At 44.1% G+C, this 15,087-nt stretch overlaps 2 protein-coding genes across 4 annotated transcripts in view; both read left to right on the top strand.

Moving 5' to 3' along the window:
• The window catches only part of SPATA31H1 (SPATA31 subfamily H member 1), a 34,161-nt gene extending 20,443 nt beyond the window's left edge, over nt 1-13,718 (top strand). The window contains exons 7-12 of the mRNA XM_077774198.1: nt 274-4,266; nt 4,516-5,901; nt 6,061-6,247; nt 6,374-7,014; nt 7,513-12,751; nt 12,790-13,718. Coding sequence (XP_077630324.1) covers nt 274-4,266; nt 4,516-5,901; nt 6,061-6,247; nt 6,374-7,014; nt 7,513-12,751; nt 12,790-13,597 — 12,254 coding nt within the window. The 3' untranslated portion in view covers nt 13,598-13,718. The remainder of the gene's footprint in view (nt 1-273; nt 4,267-4,515; nt 5,902-6,060; nt 6,248-6,373; nt 7,015-7,512; nt 12,752-12,789) is intronic.
• A 313-nt stretch (nt 13,719-14,031) lies between these two features.
• ZNF512 (zinc finger protein 512) overlaps nt 14,032-15,087 on the top strand; it is a 31,580-nt gene continuing 30,524 nt past the window's right edge. For all 3 annotated transcript variants that reach the window (XM_077774150.1, XM_077774151.1, XM_077774149.1), the window contains exons 1-2: nt 14,032-14,136; nt 14,658-14,716. In XM_077774150.1, the coding sequence (XP_077630276.1) occupies nt 14,107-14,136; nt 14,658-14,716 (89 nt within the window). In that variant the 5' untranslated portion in view covers nt 14,032-14,106. The remainder of the gene's footprint in view (nt 14,137-14,657; nt 14,717-15,087) is intronic.

The raw sequence follows: 15,087 nt of genomic DNA, 5'->3' as shown, positions 1-15,087 counted from the left end.
TGGGTCTAACTTCCAGACCATGGCATCAAGACATAGTATCTACAGAGTTAGCTTCTGAGATCTGGCCACATGAGGAGGAGTCTGTGAAGTTAACCCCACAGCAAGTCATGGAAACTGCTGAGATGATGCCCAGGCCATATTTAAAAAAAATTTCAGAGATGGTTCCAGGGCCAGGTTATCAAGACACAGAAGCCATGAGTTTGACTTCTGAGCCTTTAACACAAAAACAAATAGGTCAAGTTATAGAATCTGCAGGAATGACTCTAAAACCACACCTTCAAGTTACTGAGCCTTCAGAGATACCCCTAAGGTCAGAAAACACAGAAACTATGGGGTTGGCATTGTTTCAAGTTGAAAACACCCAAGAGACAATGCCATATTCTGAAAAAGGATCTCTGGAATTTACTTTAGGACCAGGGATGCAATATGAGAAATCAGAGCCACCACCACAAAGTTTGAAATCTGTGAAGTTGACCCCTGAATCATCCCCATTAGTGGTAGGATCTAAACAGTTTATCACAGGACCAAAACCACATGTTATGGAGTTGACCCCAGGGCCACAGCTCCAGGGGGTAAAGTCTATGCAGTTGGATCCAGAGTCACAATTACAAGACATGAAACATGTTAATTTAATCCAAAAGCCAGCTACTACTAGAATGGTAGAATCTGAGAAGCTGGTACAAGAACCAGTACTACAAAGTATAGTATCAGAGGAATTGACTAAGGAGGCCCAGCCTCAAGGTGTGAAATTGACCCTAGGGCCACATTTGCAAAGTGTCAGATTTTCAGAGTTATCTCAAGGACCACGTATTCGAGGAGAAAAACCTATATATTTCATTTCAGGGTCTCCACATCATGGTGTGAAAAGTGATGAACTCACCCCTGGCTCCCCAGTGCAAGAAATCAAATTGTCAGATTTTATCCCAGGGCCAAAGCATCAAAGTGTTGTACCTATAAAATTGACTCCAGAACCACAAACTCAAGGTGTGAAATTAGTGGAACAAAACTCAGGACCATGCTTACAAGATGTCAAATTTTCTGATTTGACTTCAGAACCAAGACATCAAGGTTTCAAACATTTGCGATGTATACCAGGAACACAGCTTCAAGATATGAAGTCTAAAGTATTTGTAACAGAATCGTCTTTGCAGTCAAGCCAAAGGTCCTTGGGTGAAAATACAAAATCTTTTCTGTCTACTGAGGGACCACAGTTTCCTAGCATGAAATCTATGAAATTAACCTCAGAACTACAGTTGCAAGGTGTGAAATCTCAGGAACTAAACCTAGGGCCAAGACAGCAAGATGTCAAATTTTCTGAATTGACTTCAGGGCCAAAGCTTCAAGGTGTCAAATTTTGGGAGCAAAGCCCAGGATCTAAGTTTCATGGTGTGAATTCTGTGGAGAAGACTCCAGAGTTAGGGCTTCAAGATTCTAAATTAGCAAAGATGTCGCCAGGGCTGCAGGGTGTAAAACAGGTGGGGCTTAACCCAGGGCCATGGCTACAAGATGTCAAATTTTGTGATCTGACATCAGGAACTCAACCTCAAGGTGTGAAATCTTCAGAGTTAAACTCAGGGCCACAATTACAGTGTGTGAATTTTTTTGAGTTGACCCCAAAGCCAAAAATACAAAGAGTAAGATCTATGAGGTTCACCCCAGGACCTGGAAAGCAAGTGGTCACACCTGAGATGTTAGTACCAGAGACATTACTTCAAGGTGTAAAACATTTAGTGATAGACCAAATGCCAAGATTTGAAGGTAACATTTCTTATAAATTAGTCTCAGAGCCACAGAAGCCATATGCAAAGCCTATGGAGTTGACTCCTGGGTCACAGTTGCCAAGTGTCAAATATTCTGAGTTGACTAGAATACCAGAGTTACAAGGTATAAAATCTCCTAAATTGATCCGAGGACCACAGTCACAAGATATAAAACCTGTGGAGTGGACCCCAATTTCAAAGCTTCGAGGTTTAAAATCTAAGGCACTAATCCCAGAACCAAAGCTAGAAGATGGGAAATCTGAGGACTTAACTCCAGGGCTGCTTTTGGGAGGTATGAAATCTATGCAAATACCAAAGCCCCAACTGGGAGATGTCAAATCTATGGTGTTACTCCCTGGGCCACAAGTGGGAGGTGTGAAGCCAATGGAGCTGACCCCAGGCTCAAAACTTGAAGGTTTAAAATCTGAGTTGTCAATCTCAGAGTCAGAGCCAAGAGATATGAAATCTGTGGCCTTAATTCCAGGACAGTGTCTAAAAGGTATGGAGTCTATATTGCTACCCCCCAGTCCACAGCTGGAAGGCGAGAAATCTGTGGAGATAACCTCAGGGCCCGGAATAGAAGATGCCAAATCTGTGAAAGATACCACAAATACCAAGCTTCAAGGTGAGAAATTTGAGTTGACTATGGGTGCAAGAATTCAAGAATTCAAAACTATGGAGTCAGTCCCAAGAACACAACTCCAAGATGTGAAAACCTTAGAGCTGAAATTTGGGTCAAAGATGCAAGGTGAGAAATCTGTGCCTTTTGTACCAGGGCCATTGCTCCAAGGATCTGAACTGCAAGGTGTGAAACCTGAGGAAGTGACTTTAGAGCAACAGATGCAAGATAAGGAACTTGTTAAGAGTACCCCATGTTTAAAGCATCAAAGTTTAAAATCTGTAGAGGAAACTCCAGATTCAGAGCTGCAATGTATAAAATCTGGGAAGCCGACCCCAAGGCCAAAGAAGTGGGAAGTAAAATCTGGGAATGTGACCAGAAGACCAAAGTTTCAAGGAATAAAATCTGTGGATTTAGTCCCAAGGCAACAGTTTCAAGGGATGGCACTTACAAATTTAACTTCTGGGCCAGAACAGGGTGGCGAGATACCTGTAATCTCACCAAAGCAGCAATGTGTGAATTCAGAGCAATTGAAGAGAGAGTCTAAGTCAGAGGGTGAGATGTCTTTAGAAGTAATTCCAGAGCTAAAATTTAAAGGTGGAAAATTAGTAGACCTCAATTTTGACTTACAATTTGAAGGTATGAAATCATTTGAATTGACTCCAGAATCAAATGTTCAAGGTTTAAAACCTAAAGGGTTCAAACTTGAACCACAGTTGCAAAGCATAGGATCTCCTAAGTTGATCCCAGGACCACAGCTGCACCAAGTGAAACCCTCAGCATCAGCTTCAGAGCCACAACTCTGTGTAAAACCTGTTGAGTTAAAACAAGAGCAAATGCTTGAAAGTATGAGATGTATTCAGTGGATACCAGGACCTAAGTTCCAAGCTGTGAAATCTATAGAATTAAATCTTGGGTCAGGATCTCAAGGGGCTAAATCCCCAGGGTTGAAGTCTTCAATACAGTTAAGAGATGTGAAGTCATCTGAATTGACTCTTGGGCCAAAAACTCAAGGTGCAACCTATGCAGAGTTCAACCTTGGACCACAGTTGCAGAATGTGAAAACTCCTGAGTTGCTCCCAGGATCACAGCTGCCAAAAGGGAAGGCTTTGGCATCAACCTCAGAGCCACAGCCTCAAGATATAAAAACTATTGATTTCAATCAAGAGCCACAGCTTGAAAATATGAGATGTGTTCAGTGGATACCAGGACCTAAATTCCAAGCTATGAAGTCTGTAGAGTTAAATCTTGGATTACAGTCTCAAGGTGTCAAGTCTGTAGAGTTGAAACCTTTAATACAGTTAAGAGACATAAAGTCATCTGTGTTAACTTCAAGGCCAAAGCTCCAAGATATACCATCTTTGGCATCACTCCAGGAGCATCAGCCTCAAGGTTCTGATTTGAAATCTTGTCTACAGGTTAGAAATATGAAGTCATGTGACCTGACATCAAGGTCAAAGCTCTGTGGTATAAAATCTATGACACTGAAATCTAGGCTTTCCTTGAATGATAGGAAATCTACTAAATTGACGGCAGGACCAAAGCTCCAAGAAGTGAAACCCTTGCAGTCATCACCAGGAGCACAACTTCAAGGTGTGAAGTCTCTAGTGCTTACACAAGAACCACAACTTCCTGAGGTGAAATCTGGGGCATTAAGCCAAGGGTCACAGTTACAAAGTGAGAAAAATACAGAGCTGAACTCCCCACTGTGTTTGAAAAGTAAAAAGTCATCTGCATTGACTCTTCAGACAAAGCTTCAAGGTGTGAAATCTGACAATTTCAACTCCAGGTTACAGTGGCAGGGTCTAAAGTCTTCTAAGTTGTCACCTGGGATAAAGTCTCAAGATATGACATTTACTGAGTTAAATCCGAGCTCACAGTTGGAAGGTATAACATTTTCTAAACCGACTGCAGGGACAAAGATTCAAAGCACCAAATCTACAGATTCCAACCGTGGGCCATTGTTACAAGGTGTGAATTCCTCTGAAGGGACCTCAAAGAAAAAGCTTCAAAATGTAAAACATAAAGAAAGCAGCCCCAGTCCCCAGGTGCAAGTTGTGAAATCTTCTGACCTGATCCCCAGATCAAAGCCTCAAAATGTGAAATTGGTGTTCAACCCTGAGCCACAATTTCAAGAAGTGAATTGTTCTAAGTTACTCTCAAAAACAAAGTTCCAAGATGTGGAATCTGCGAAGTTCAAACCTGGGTCACAGTTGAGTGGTGTGAAATCTTCTGAATTGATACTAGGGACAAAGCTTCAAAAAGTGGAGTCAGTGGATTTCAAGTCAGGCCCAGATGTGGAATCTTCTAGGTTGATCATGGGTATAAAGCTTCAAGATGTAAAATCTATGAATTCCAGGTCTGGGCCACACTTGCAGGATGTGAAATCTTTTCAAGTGATCCCAAGGGAAAAGCTTCAAGGAGTGAAATCTGTAGAACTGAAACCTAGTCCAAAGTCACAAGGTGAGAAATCTTCTGATATGACCCTGGGGAGGAAGTTTTCAGGTGTGAAATCAGGCCCAAAGTTACAAGATATGAATTGTTCTGAGCTGATCATGGGTATAAAGTTTCGAGATACAAAATCTACAGGGTCCAGTTCTAGATCACACTTTCAAGGTATGAAATCTTGTGAAATGATCCCAGAGTCAAAGCTTCAAAAAGTGAAATCCTTTGAGTTCAACCATGGTCCAAAACTACAAGGTGGGAAATCTGATTTAACTCAGAAGAGGAAGCTTCCAGATGCGAAATCTGTGGAGTTCAACCCTAGAACACAGAAACAAGGTGAGAAATCTGATTTGATGGTAGAGTGGAGGCTTCAAGATTTGAAATCTGTGGAGTTAAAATCTGTTCCACAGTTACAAGGTGTGACATCTTCTGAGTTAACACCAGAAACAAAGCTTCAAAGTGGAGAATCTGTGGAATTCATCACCAGGCCCACATGGCAAGATATGAAATCTCTTGAATTGAGTCTAGGTACAAAGGTAAAAGATGCAAAATCTTTGGGGTTCAAGTCAGCCCCACAGTTACAAAATAGGAAATTGTCTATGTTGACACCAGGGGCACACTTTCAAGGTATGAATTCTATGGCACTCAACCCTGGGGCAAAGTTGCAAGGTGTAAAACCTCCTGAGTCCATAAAGCTTCAAATAGTGAAAACTACAGAGGTCAACCATGACCCAGAATCTCAGGTTGCAAAGCCCTCTGAGTTAGCCTTGGAATCAAAGATTCACAGTGTGGTATCTTCTGAGTTCAGTGCTGGGAAGCAGTGGCAAGAAGAGAAATCTTATAAGTTGAAACCATGGCCAGAACTTCAAAGTGTGAAATTTATGGTATACAATCCTGGACCACATTTGCAACATATAAAATCTTCAGAATTATGTAAAGGGACAAAGCTTCAAGATGTGAAATCTATGGAATTCAATCCTGAGCAACAGTTTCAAAATGTGAAAGCTTCTGAGCTGTGCCAGGGTACAAGGCTTCAAGGTATGCAGTCTTCCCAGTTCAATTCTGGGCCACAGTTACAAGAGATAAAATCTGAGTTGTGCACAGACATGAAGCTTCCATATGAGCAATTTCCAGGACATAAGCCTAAATTACCAGGTGGGAAATGCTCTGAATTGAATCCAGGGCCACAGCTTAAGTGTATAAATTTTATGACATTCAATACCAATTCACAATTGAAAGGTGTAAAATCTTCTGAGTTGAATCCTGGGCCGGAGCCTCAAGGTATAAAATCTAAGTTGTCCTGCCTTGGGCCACATTTGCAAGGTTTGAATTCTTCTGCATTTATTTCAAAACCAGACCTTCAGTGTGTAAATTCTATTGGATGCAACCCTGAGCTACCCTTACAAGGTGTAAACTCTTCTGAATTAACTTCAGTTTCAAAACTTCAAGATATGAAGTCCTCTGAGTTGAATTCAGGGACAGAGATTCCAAGTGAGACATCTGTAGTGTCCAACCCTGGACCACATTTGCAAGATTTGAAATCTGAACTGATTCCAGGGTCAAAGCTTCTATGTGTAGCACCTATGGGATGCAACCCTGGGCCACAGATGAACTGTGTAAATTCTTCTGAGTTGAATCCAGAGCCAACATTACAATCTGTAAATTCTGTGGGATGCAATGGGCCATCTTTGCAAAGTATACAGTCTTTTGAGTTGACTTCAGGGAAAAAATGTCAAGGTATGGGATCTGAGGTGAATCCAGGGACCAAGAGTTACAGTGAGACATCTGTGGTGTTCAACCCTGAACCACATTTGCAATGTTTGAAATCTGAATTGATTCCAGGACCAAAGTTTCTAGGTGTAGCACCTATGGGATGCAACCTGGGGCCACAGATGAACTGTGTAAATTCTTCTGAGTTGAATTCAGAGGCAAAATTACAATGTGTAAATTCTACGGAGTACAAACTTGGGCCACCTTTGAAAGGTATACAATCTTTTGGGTTGGCTTCAGAGATAAAATGTCAAGGTATGGGATCTTTTGATTTGAATCTGGGATCAGAATTTCAAGGTATACAATCTGTTATGTTCAACCCTGTGCAACACTTACAAAATATGAAATGTGAATTGACTCCAGGGACAAAGTTTCAAGGTATAGCATCACGGGAGTTCAACTGTGGCCCACAGCTGCAAGGTGTGAATTTTTCTGATTTGAATTCGGGATCAGAATTTCAATGCATAAATTCTATAAAGTTTAATCCAGGGCCACAGACGCAAGGCATGAAACCCTCTGAATTGAACACTGGGTTAGAATCTCAAGGTACAAAGTCTATTCTATTCAACCCTGGACAGCATTTGCAAGGTATAAAGTCTGAGTTAATACAAGGGGCAAAGTTTCCAGAAATCCAGTTTTTGGAGAATCACTGTGGGTCACAGCAACAAGTGGTGCAATCAGTGTTCACTGTAGGCTCTCCATTAAATAGTATGAAATCTGTGTTATTTTTACCAGAACCACTGCTTGAAGATATAAAATCTATGAAGATGAGCAAAGAGCCATTGCTCTGTGGTACAAATTCTGTGAAAATGATTTCAGGTTCTGAGCTGCAGGACTTGAAATGTGAGATGTTTGCACTAGAGCCATGTTTAAAAAAAATGAAATCTGTGGATTTAAATCCAGGGCCACATCCTAAAGGTATCCTCAATTCTGAGGAGTTGCCCTCACACCTCAGGCAGCATAGTGTGAGATCTGTGGTGTGTTCACCATGTTTTCAAGATGTGAAATCTTTGAGGTCAAACCCATTGCCACAGCCTCAAAGTGCTAATTCTTTAGGGTTGTCATCATGCCTCAGGTCACCACGTGTTAATTCTGAGGTCTTTGCATCAGAGTCATGTTTTCAAGATGTGAAATCTGTAAAGCTGACACCAGGGTCCCAACAGCAAGGTGTGAATCACCATGAGTTGACTTCAGGATGGCAAGGTATGAAATCAGTGGTGTTGGCACCAGAGCCAATTAAGAAGTTCATACCAGGACCAATGTTGGCTACTGTTAAATTTTCAAGTTTGTCTCCAGAATCACAGCAACAAGGTGAGAAATCTTTGGAGTTTACTCCAGAACCAAAGTTGCAAAGTATCAAACATGTGAAATTGTCTTCAGCATCTCTGCAACAAGATACAAAGCCTGTAGAGTTACCACCAGGGTCACTGCTTCAAAGAACGAAATCTGAGGAGCTAACTCTAAAAAGAAGATATCCAATCATAGACCTCTCTGAGATAATCCCTAGGCCAGGGCATCAGTTTGTAGAACATGCAGAGATGATCCCAACACCAATGCATCAAGTCCCTACATCTGTGAATTTGATTCCAATACCAATTTATCACATCAGAGAATCTTCAGCAATGGCACAAAGGTTGGCACATCAAGGCAAAGAAACCACAGAAAAATCTGTGGGGTTGACCCCAAAAACAACAAGTAAAGCCATGAAATCTTCAGTAATGCCTCTAGGGCTAGATCTTCAAGTACCAGAATCTATTAATATGACTCCAGTGCTAAGAAATCAAGGTTCTAAATCCTTAGAATTAACCCTAAAGAAAAGCTACCAAATCCCAGAAACTCTAGACTTGCTCTCTCAGTCATGGCCTCAAGTTAAGGATTTGGAGGAATTACATACAAGGCCACTGCAGCAAGTTGTAGGATCTGAAGAGATGACCCCAGAGCCTAAGCATCACACTAAAGAAACTATGGGATTGACCTCCAAAGCAAGGCCAAAAGGGAAGGAATTCCTTGGAATGACCCCAAAGCCAATAAGTAAAACCACTGGATATGCAGAGAGAATTCCAAGGCCCTATCCTCAAGCACTAGAATCTGTGGAGGTGATCTCTGAGAAAAGTCTGCAAAGGGAAGACTCTGAAGCATTGATTACAAAGTCATTACATCATGTCCCAGAATTTTCAGAGATGACACCAGGACTAGGATATCAAGTTCCTGAATCTATAAGTTTAACTTCTAAGCAATGGCTTCAAAGGGAGGGATCTTTAGAGTTTTCCCCAAAGCAAACAGATCAAGTTGCAGGACATGCAGAATCTGTAGAGCTCATACCTGAGATATGGCAGCAAGGGGATGCATCAATGGGACTAACATGGTCACAGAATCAAAGGATGAAATATTCAGAGATAGGTCCAGGACTACAGCATCGAATTACAGAATTTATGAGGATTAGCCCAAAGCCACTAGATCAAGTCACAGAATCTACAAAGACACAGCTTCAAGTTGCTCAATCAATAGGGGTAACCCCAGTAGTCCCCCCAAAAGTTATCGAATATGTGAAAGTGACTCCTGGGCCACCCCTTCAAGCTGTGAAGTCTGTAGCATTAACACCAGGGCCAATCTCTCATGTGGTAGACTATCTTGAGTTGACTCCAAAACTGCACGATGTGAGATCTTCTGAGTTTACCTCAGGGCTATGGTTGCAAAATGTGAAATCTAATAAATCAGCCACAGAGCCAACACACCAAAATTTGGAAACAATGAAGTTGACAGGGTTTCAAATTGTAAAGTCTGTGTTAATCCCAGGGCCGGCACGTCAAATTGTAAAATCAGAGGAATTAGCACCGGGACCAGTTCCTCAGGTTGTAGAACCAATAGGAGTAGCCTTAGGATCAGCAACTGAAGCAATGGATTGTTTGGATTTATTCCCAACGCCACATCTTCAAGGGATGGTAGAACCTGTAGAATTAACTCCAAGGCCAAATACCAAAGTGAAATCTGCAGAATTAATCTCACAGCCAACATCTCCATTTGAGGAACCTACAGTGTTCACTCATGAACAAGGGCTTCAGGCTATCAAATCAATAGGGATAAAAATAGGGCCTTCTCAAACCAGGGAATCTGAGGATTTGAATCTACGACAGGTGTATCAGAATAGGGAATCTGAGGATTTTACATCAAGAGAGGAGTTACAAATAGGTAATTATTTCTCTAGATTTCTACACAACTCTTCAAACTCGCTTATCTCAAGCTCTGCCGAAACATCTGAATTGGGAAGCCTTTGGGATTTTGAAATGCCGGAAGTATCAAGGGCTTTGGATGTAAAAAACCTTGGAACAGATATTTTGGAGCCTGAAGAGTCCTTTATAGACTCTACTATGATACAATCTTCAATCCTTAGCTTGTCCCTTCATAATCAACCTTCTGATAAAATAACTAATATTGTAGAAGCCCCACATTTTGAGATCCCAGGAGTGGGTGTCATATCTAAGGAGGGGACTAATAAGAAGCAGGTGGAAGGGCTAAAGAACTTACCCCAGGGCCTATCCCAACATCCACCACAAAGCTGGAGATCACCATCTAGGACCTTTCAGTCAGGATCAGGAACTCACAGAGGCCTTACCTGGTCTGTCCTGGGCAGACGACAGAATGTCTGGGAGAATCACTCCTGGAGACAGCGACTACCTAGAAAATATCTCTCTAATATGCTAACGCTGGGGAATGTCTTGGGAACCACTATGGAAAGGAAGATTTATTCTCGAACACGTTTAATGGAAAGAGCTACTGCAGATATCTGTCAGTCTATTCAGAATTTATTTGGGGTTCCAGCTGAACTGATGAAATTTTCCCAGAGTTTGCTAGGGAAGGGTCGAGGTACTATTTCTCAGACTTCAGTGCTCAAAAACTACATTCAGAGACATATTTCATGTCACGGTCATGAGCAAAGAATAGCTTTAAGGATGTGGACACGTGGCTCCATGGCCTCTATAATACAGCAGTACTCTGGGACTGGAATGAGAATAAAGAAAATAAATTCAAAGCTCAGTGATAGACCCAAGGAAGTCATTCAGCACATTCCTGCTTCATGTACAGGGGGCCGGCCTCCTGCCCCAGTAAAGTTAGAGTCTTCCCTCAATATAGTTTTCACTAGGAAAGATTCTGTTCCAGTGGAAGTGAGTGAGAACTCACAGAGTAATTCACAGACAAGGATTTTTGAGTCTCAATACTCTCTCAAGCCAAGTTTTCTTCCCCAGGCCAAGACTGACTTCTCAGAACAGTTCCAGCTGCTACAAGATCTGCAGCTAAAAATAGCAGCAAAACTGTTAAGGAGTCAAATTCCCCCAAATGAACCTCCACCTCTAGCTTCAGGTCTCGTTTTAAAATACCCTATCTGCCTACAGTGTGGCCGATGTGCAGGATTTAGTTGCTGTCATAAATTACAGGGCACTTTTGGGCCTTACCTTCTTATCTATCCACAGCTCCACCTTGTAAGCACTCCTGAAGGCCATGGAGAGATTAGGTTGCATCTTGGCTTTAGGTTGCGAACTGGGAAAAGACCCCAAGTTCCAAAGTATCACAGAAGAGACAGATCTATCACACCAAGGAGTCCTGTGTCACCATCACTAAGGAAAGTTAATGTCTATACTCGAGCTTCCAAGAGTCCTACTTCTACAATAGGTTTCCAGTCTGGATCTTCCCAGGCTCTTGCTCCTCCTGTAAAAGTGCACATCAGGCGAAGGCAGTATAGGAGCCCTGACCAAGTAGGAAAGACAGAAATTAGAGACCCTGGACAATATGAATTTACTCAAGTTCACTCTTTACCAGATAGTGGCTCTGAAAGCATTCAGGATGAAAAATGGGCTAAAGGAAGAACCCAAAAGACCCATGATTCAAAATATCCAATGAAAAGAACCAAGGGAGGCAGAACACAAAACACAAAGTTCTACACAAATGGTAGAGCCACAACACAGAGTACTTCTAGGGAATTACCAGTCCAGTTAAGAAGGAAGAGGAATGGAATATCTCAGACAGTTACCGCCTCATTAAAAAGACAACCTAAGACATCCTCCCAACCCAAATTTATTCAACTGATTTTTCAAGGCCTAAAGCAAACATTCCAGACGGCACACAGAATTATGACTTTTGTTGGGAAGAAGCCTGAGGACGGGTCAAGACCAGACCACTTGTGGTCAAGCAAAAACCAGCATCCAAAACGAAAAGCCAAAGATTATTGCTCATCAAGAGATATCAAAAGCAACAGGATGCCAGCTATCAAGCTAAAGCCAACAGACCTAACCACTAAGCAGGAGAGTATGTTAAGGGAAGAAACAGAGCAATTCAGATCAGTTCAACAACCAAAACGGGATAGCTCTTTCCAACCCAGACATACCCAACTGCCCAAGCGCATAGTTTCCCAAAGAAGCACCACTTTCAAAACCACTTCAAGCAGACAGCCTCTGGGTGTTGTTCAAAATGACAGTAGCAGCAGAGCTAAGAAAAACTTTGGCAGAAGTGAAATCACTAGCCAGGAAACCAAGAACTCCAAATCAGGAACCAGAGTTCAGGACCAAGGGAGAATTCTACATGATTCACTTAAGAAAAACTTACACAGTCACCTTAAAGAGAAACTCACACCCAAGAAACGAAACCACCAAATATTCTTAAGTCAAAGAACCCCACGTAATTTCTCTGAAAGGAGCCATGGCAGTCCCTCTCAGAGGAGCCATCGCAGTCTCTCTGAAAGAGGCCATCAGAGTCCCTCTGAGAGGAGCCATCAAAGTCTCTCTCAGAGGAGCCATCGCAGTCTCTCCGGAAGGAGCCATCAGAGTCCCTCTGAGAGGAGCCATCGAAGTCCCTCTCAGAGGAGCCATCACAGTGTCTCCGGAAGGAGCCATCAGAGTCCCTCTGAGAGGAGCCATCGAAGTCCCTCTCAGAGGAGCCATCGCAGTCTGTCCGGAAGGAGCCGTCAGAGTCCCTCTGAGAGGAGCCATCGAAGTCCCTCTCAGAGGAGCCATCGCAGTCTGTCCGGAAGGAGCCGTCAGAGTCCCTCTGAGAGGAGCCGTCGAAGTCCCTCTCAGAGGAGCCATCGCAGTCTGTCCGGAAGGAGCCATCAGAGTCCCTCTGAGAGGAGCCATCGAAGTCCCTCTCAGAGGAGCCATCGCAGTCTGTCCGGAAGGACAGTCTGTCCGGAAGGAGCCGTCAGAGTCCCTCTGAGAGGAGCCATCGAAGTCCCTCTCAGAGGAGCCATCGCAGTCTGTCCGGAAGGAGCCGTCAGAGTCCCTCTGAGAGGAGCCGTCGAAGTCCCTCTCAGAGGAGCCATCGCAGTCTGTCCGGAAGGAGCCGTCAGAGTCCCTCTGAGAGGAGCCGTCGAAGTCCCTCTCAGAGGAGCCATCGCAGTCTGTCCGGAAGGAGCCATCAGAGTCCCTCTGAGAGGAGCCATCGAAGTCCCTCTCAGAGGAGCCATTGCAGTCTGTCCGGAAGGAGCCATCAGAGTCCCTCTGAGAGGAGAGGTTGCAGTCCTTCTCAGAAGAGCCATTGCAGTCTTTCTGAAAGGAACAATCAAAGTCCTTCTCAGAGGAGCCATTGTAGTCTCTCCAAAAGGAGCTATCAGAGTCCTTCTGAGAGGAGATGTCCCTTTCAGAAGATTCATCACAGTCCCTCAGGGAGGAGAGGACACAGACCTTTTGAGAAAAGACAGCACAGACCCTCTAAGAGGGGTGGTCATGGTTCCTCAGACAGAACTCATTGCAGTCCTTCTGAGAGGAGCAGACACAGTCAATCTGAGCAGAGCAAACACAGTCATTCTAAGAGGGGTCAACACAGTTGGTCTGAGAAAACCCATCACAGTCCCCCTAAGGAGAGACTCAAGCGCAGCTCCCCTAGGGAGAGGCTCAGACATAGTGTGTCTAAAGAATTCAAGGATTGCTCAAACACACAAAACACCCCAAAGCGGGGCAAGTTTAGAGGCCTGAAGCTAACAGATGAGAAGAGATCCGCCCCCATTATTCACTGACCGGCTCAAGTCTTCACCAAGCTGCCCTTTCCTAGCTTTTTTCCTGCTCAGCCACTGCCTCCAATACCTGTGCCCTCAGCAATCAAAGAGCGTCTATGCCACTCTTCCTGGGGGAAGGGAGGGCGGGAATGGGTATATAATTTCTCTAAGATAAATAAAGGGGCAATAATTGATCTCCATCTACAAAGTCCACTCGTCGTACTGCGTGGGGAATGGAAGGTGGAGGGGACATTGGGTGTCGCGCAGACGGATGGAACGAGAGGGAAGGGTTCTGAGGCCGTGTTGAGGCTCCAAAGCCCACCTACAGCCTCCCGGGGCGGGGTCTCAGAGGAGGGAGGCGCGTCATGTGACTCCGGTCGCAGCCCCCTCGGAAGCTGCCAGGCGGAAGTAGACGTTCAGACCTGGGCCCCGCGGCGCCGACTCCACATCCGGGAGAGAAGAGGAGAGCGGAAGTGGCGTTGGTCTGGCCGGAGCCCTTGGGTGGATTTGTTAGGCGTGGAGAGGGAGTGATGTCTTCCAGGCTCGGTGCAGTACCCGCCGTGAGTTTGTTGGTTTGACCGTTATGTTTTAGGGGTAGCGCTGTCGAGCCCGCAACTCGCGGTCCCTCGCTTTTGTCCCATGCTCAGAGTTGGTTTTATCAGAGTCCATCGTAGGCCCCACCCTTCTAGGGCAGCTCTACCTATCTCCCCTTTCCCCCCCCAGTTACCGCTGACGGTTCCTCACCTCCTTGGACTCCGTTCCTCGCCAGATTGCCATTAGTTTCTATTCCTTTTATATCCAGTACCTCCCATATCCGTTGTCCCTCTTTTCGCCTCCCCTTTAGAGCCTCTATCTGGGACAGGGCTTTGAGAATGGGGGAGATGAAGGCTATGGTGTTGTCACCTGCCTTGGCTCGGTAGGAAAACAGGACGACACACTTTTCCAAATAAGTCTTGCTTCCTTCCGTTTGAGGTAGTTGCCCCGGGAGAGCTTCATTTCTTCTGGGCACAGGGGGATTCGTCTTTTTGTGGTCAAGGTTCAGAGGTCCCTAGCATTCACTCATGTGCTTGCGCTTTGCTAGACTCCGGAACCCACATCCTTTAAGCAGCAGAGGAGCACGAAGATCGTGGGAGCTAAGAAGTAAGTGAGGTTTTCTTGGGTCCATTTATAATTGTGTCGCCAGCGCTGTCCAGTGGAACTTGTGTGATGATGAAAATGTTCTGTATCCCCACCGTAAAGGACCATAGCCAAGTATGGCTTTTGAGGACTTGACATGCAGCCACTGTGATTGTGAAACTGCGTTTTAAATTGTATTTAATCTTAACTTCAATTTAAATAGCCACCTGTAGCTAGTGGGCCTACCTTGATTGGACGATTCGGGTCTAAACTTAATGTAGGGGAGAAGAACTTAGCTTGCAAAGAAAATCACGAATTATATTAAAAATGGAAGGTATTGCCTGGTGTAGCCTTGCATGTCCTCAGACGTCAAATATGTACTCATGAAAACATTG

Source organism: Crocuta crocuta, unplaced genomic scaffold (genome assembly GCF_008692635.1).
Source record: "Crocuta crocuta isolate KB4526 unplaced genomic scaffold, BGI_CrCroc_1.0 scaffold246, whole genome shotgun sequence".
Lineage (NCBI taxonomy): Eukaryota > Metazoa > Chordata > Mammalia > Carnivora > Hyaenidae > Crocuta > Crocuta crocuta.
This window is presented reverse-complemented; position numbering and strand designations above follow the sequence as displayed.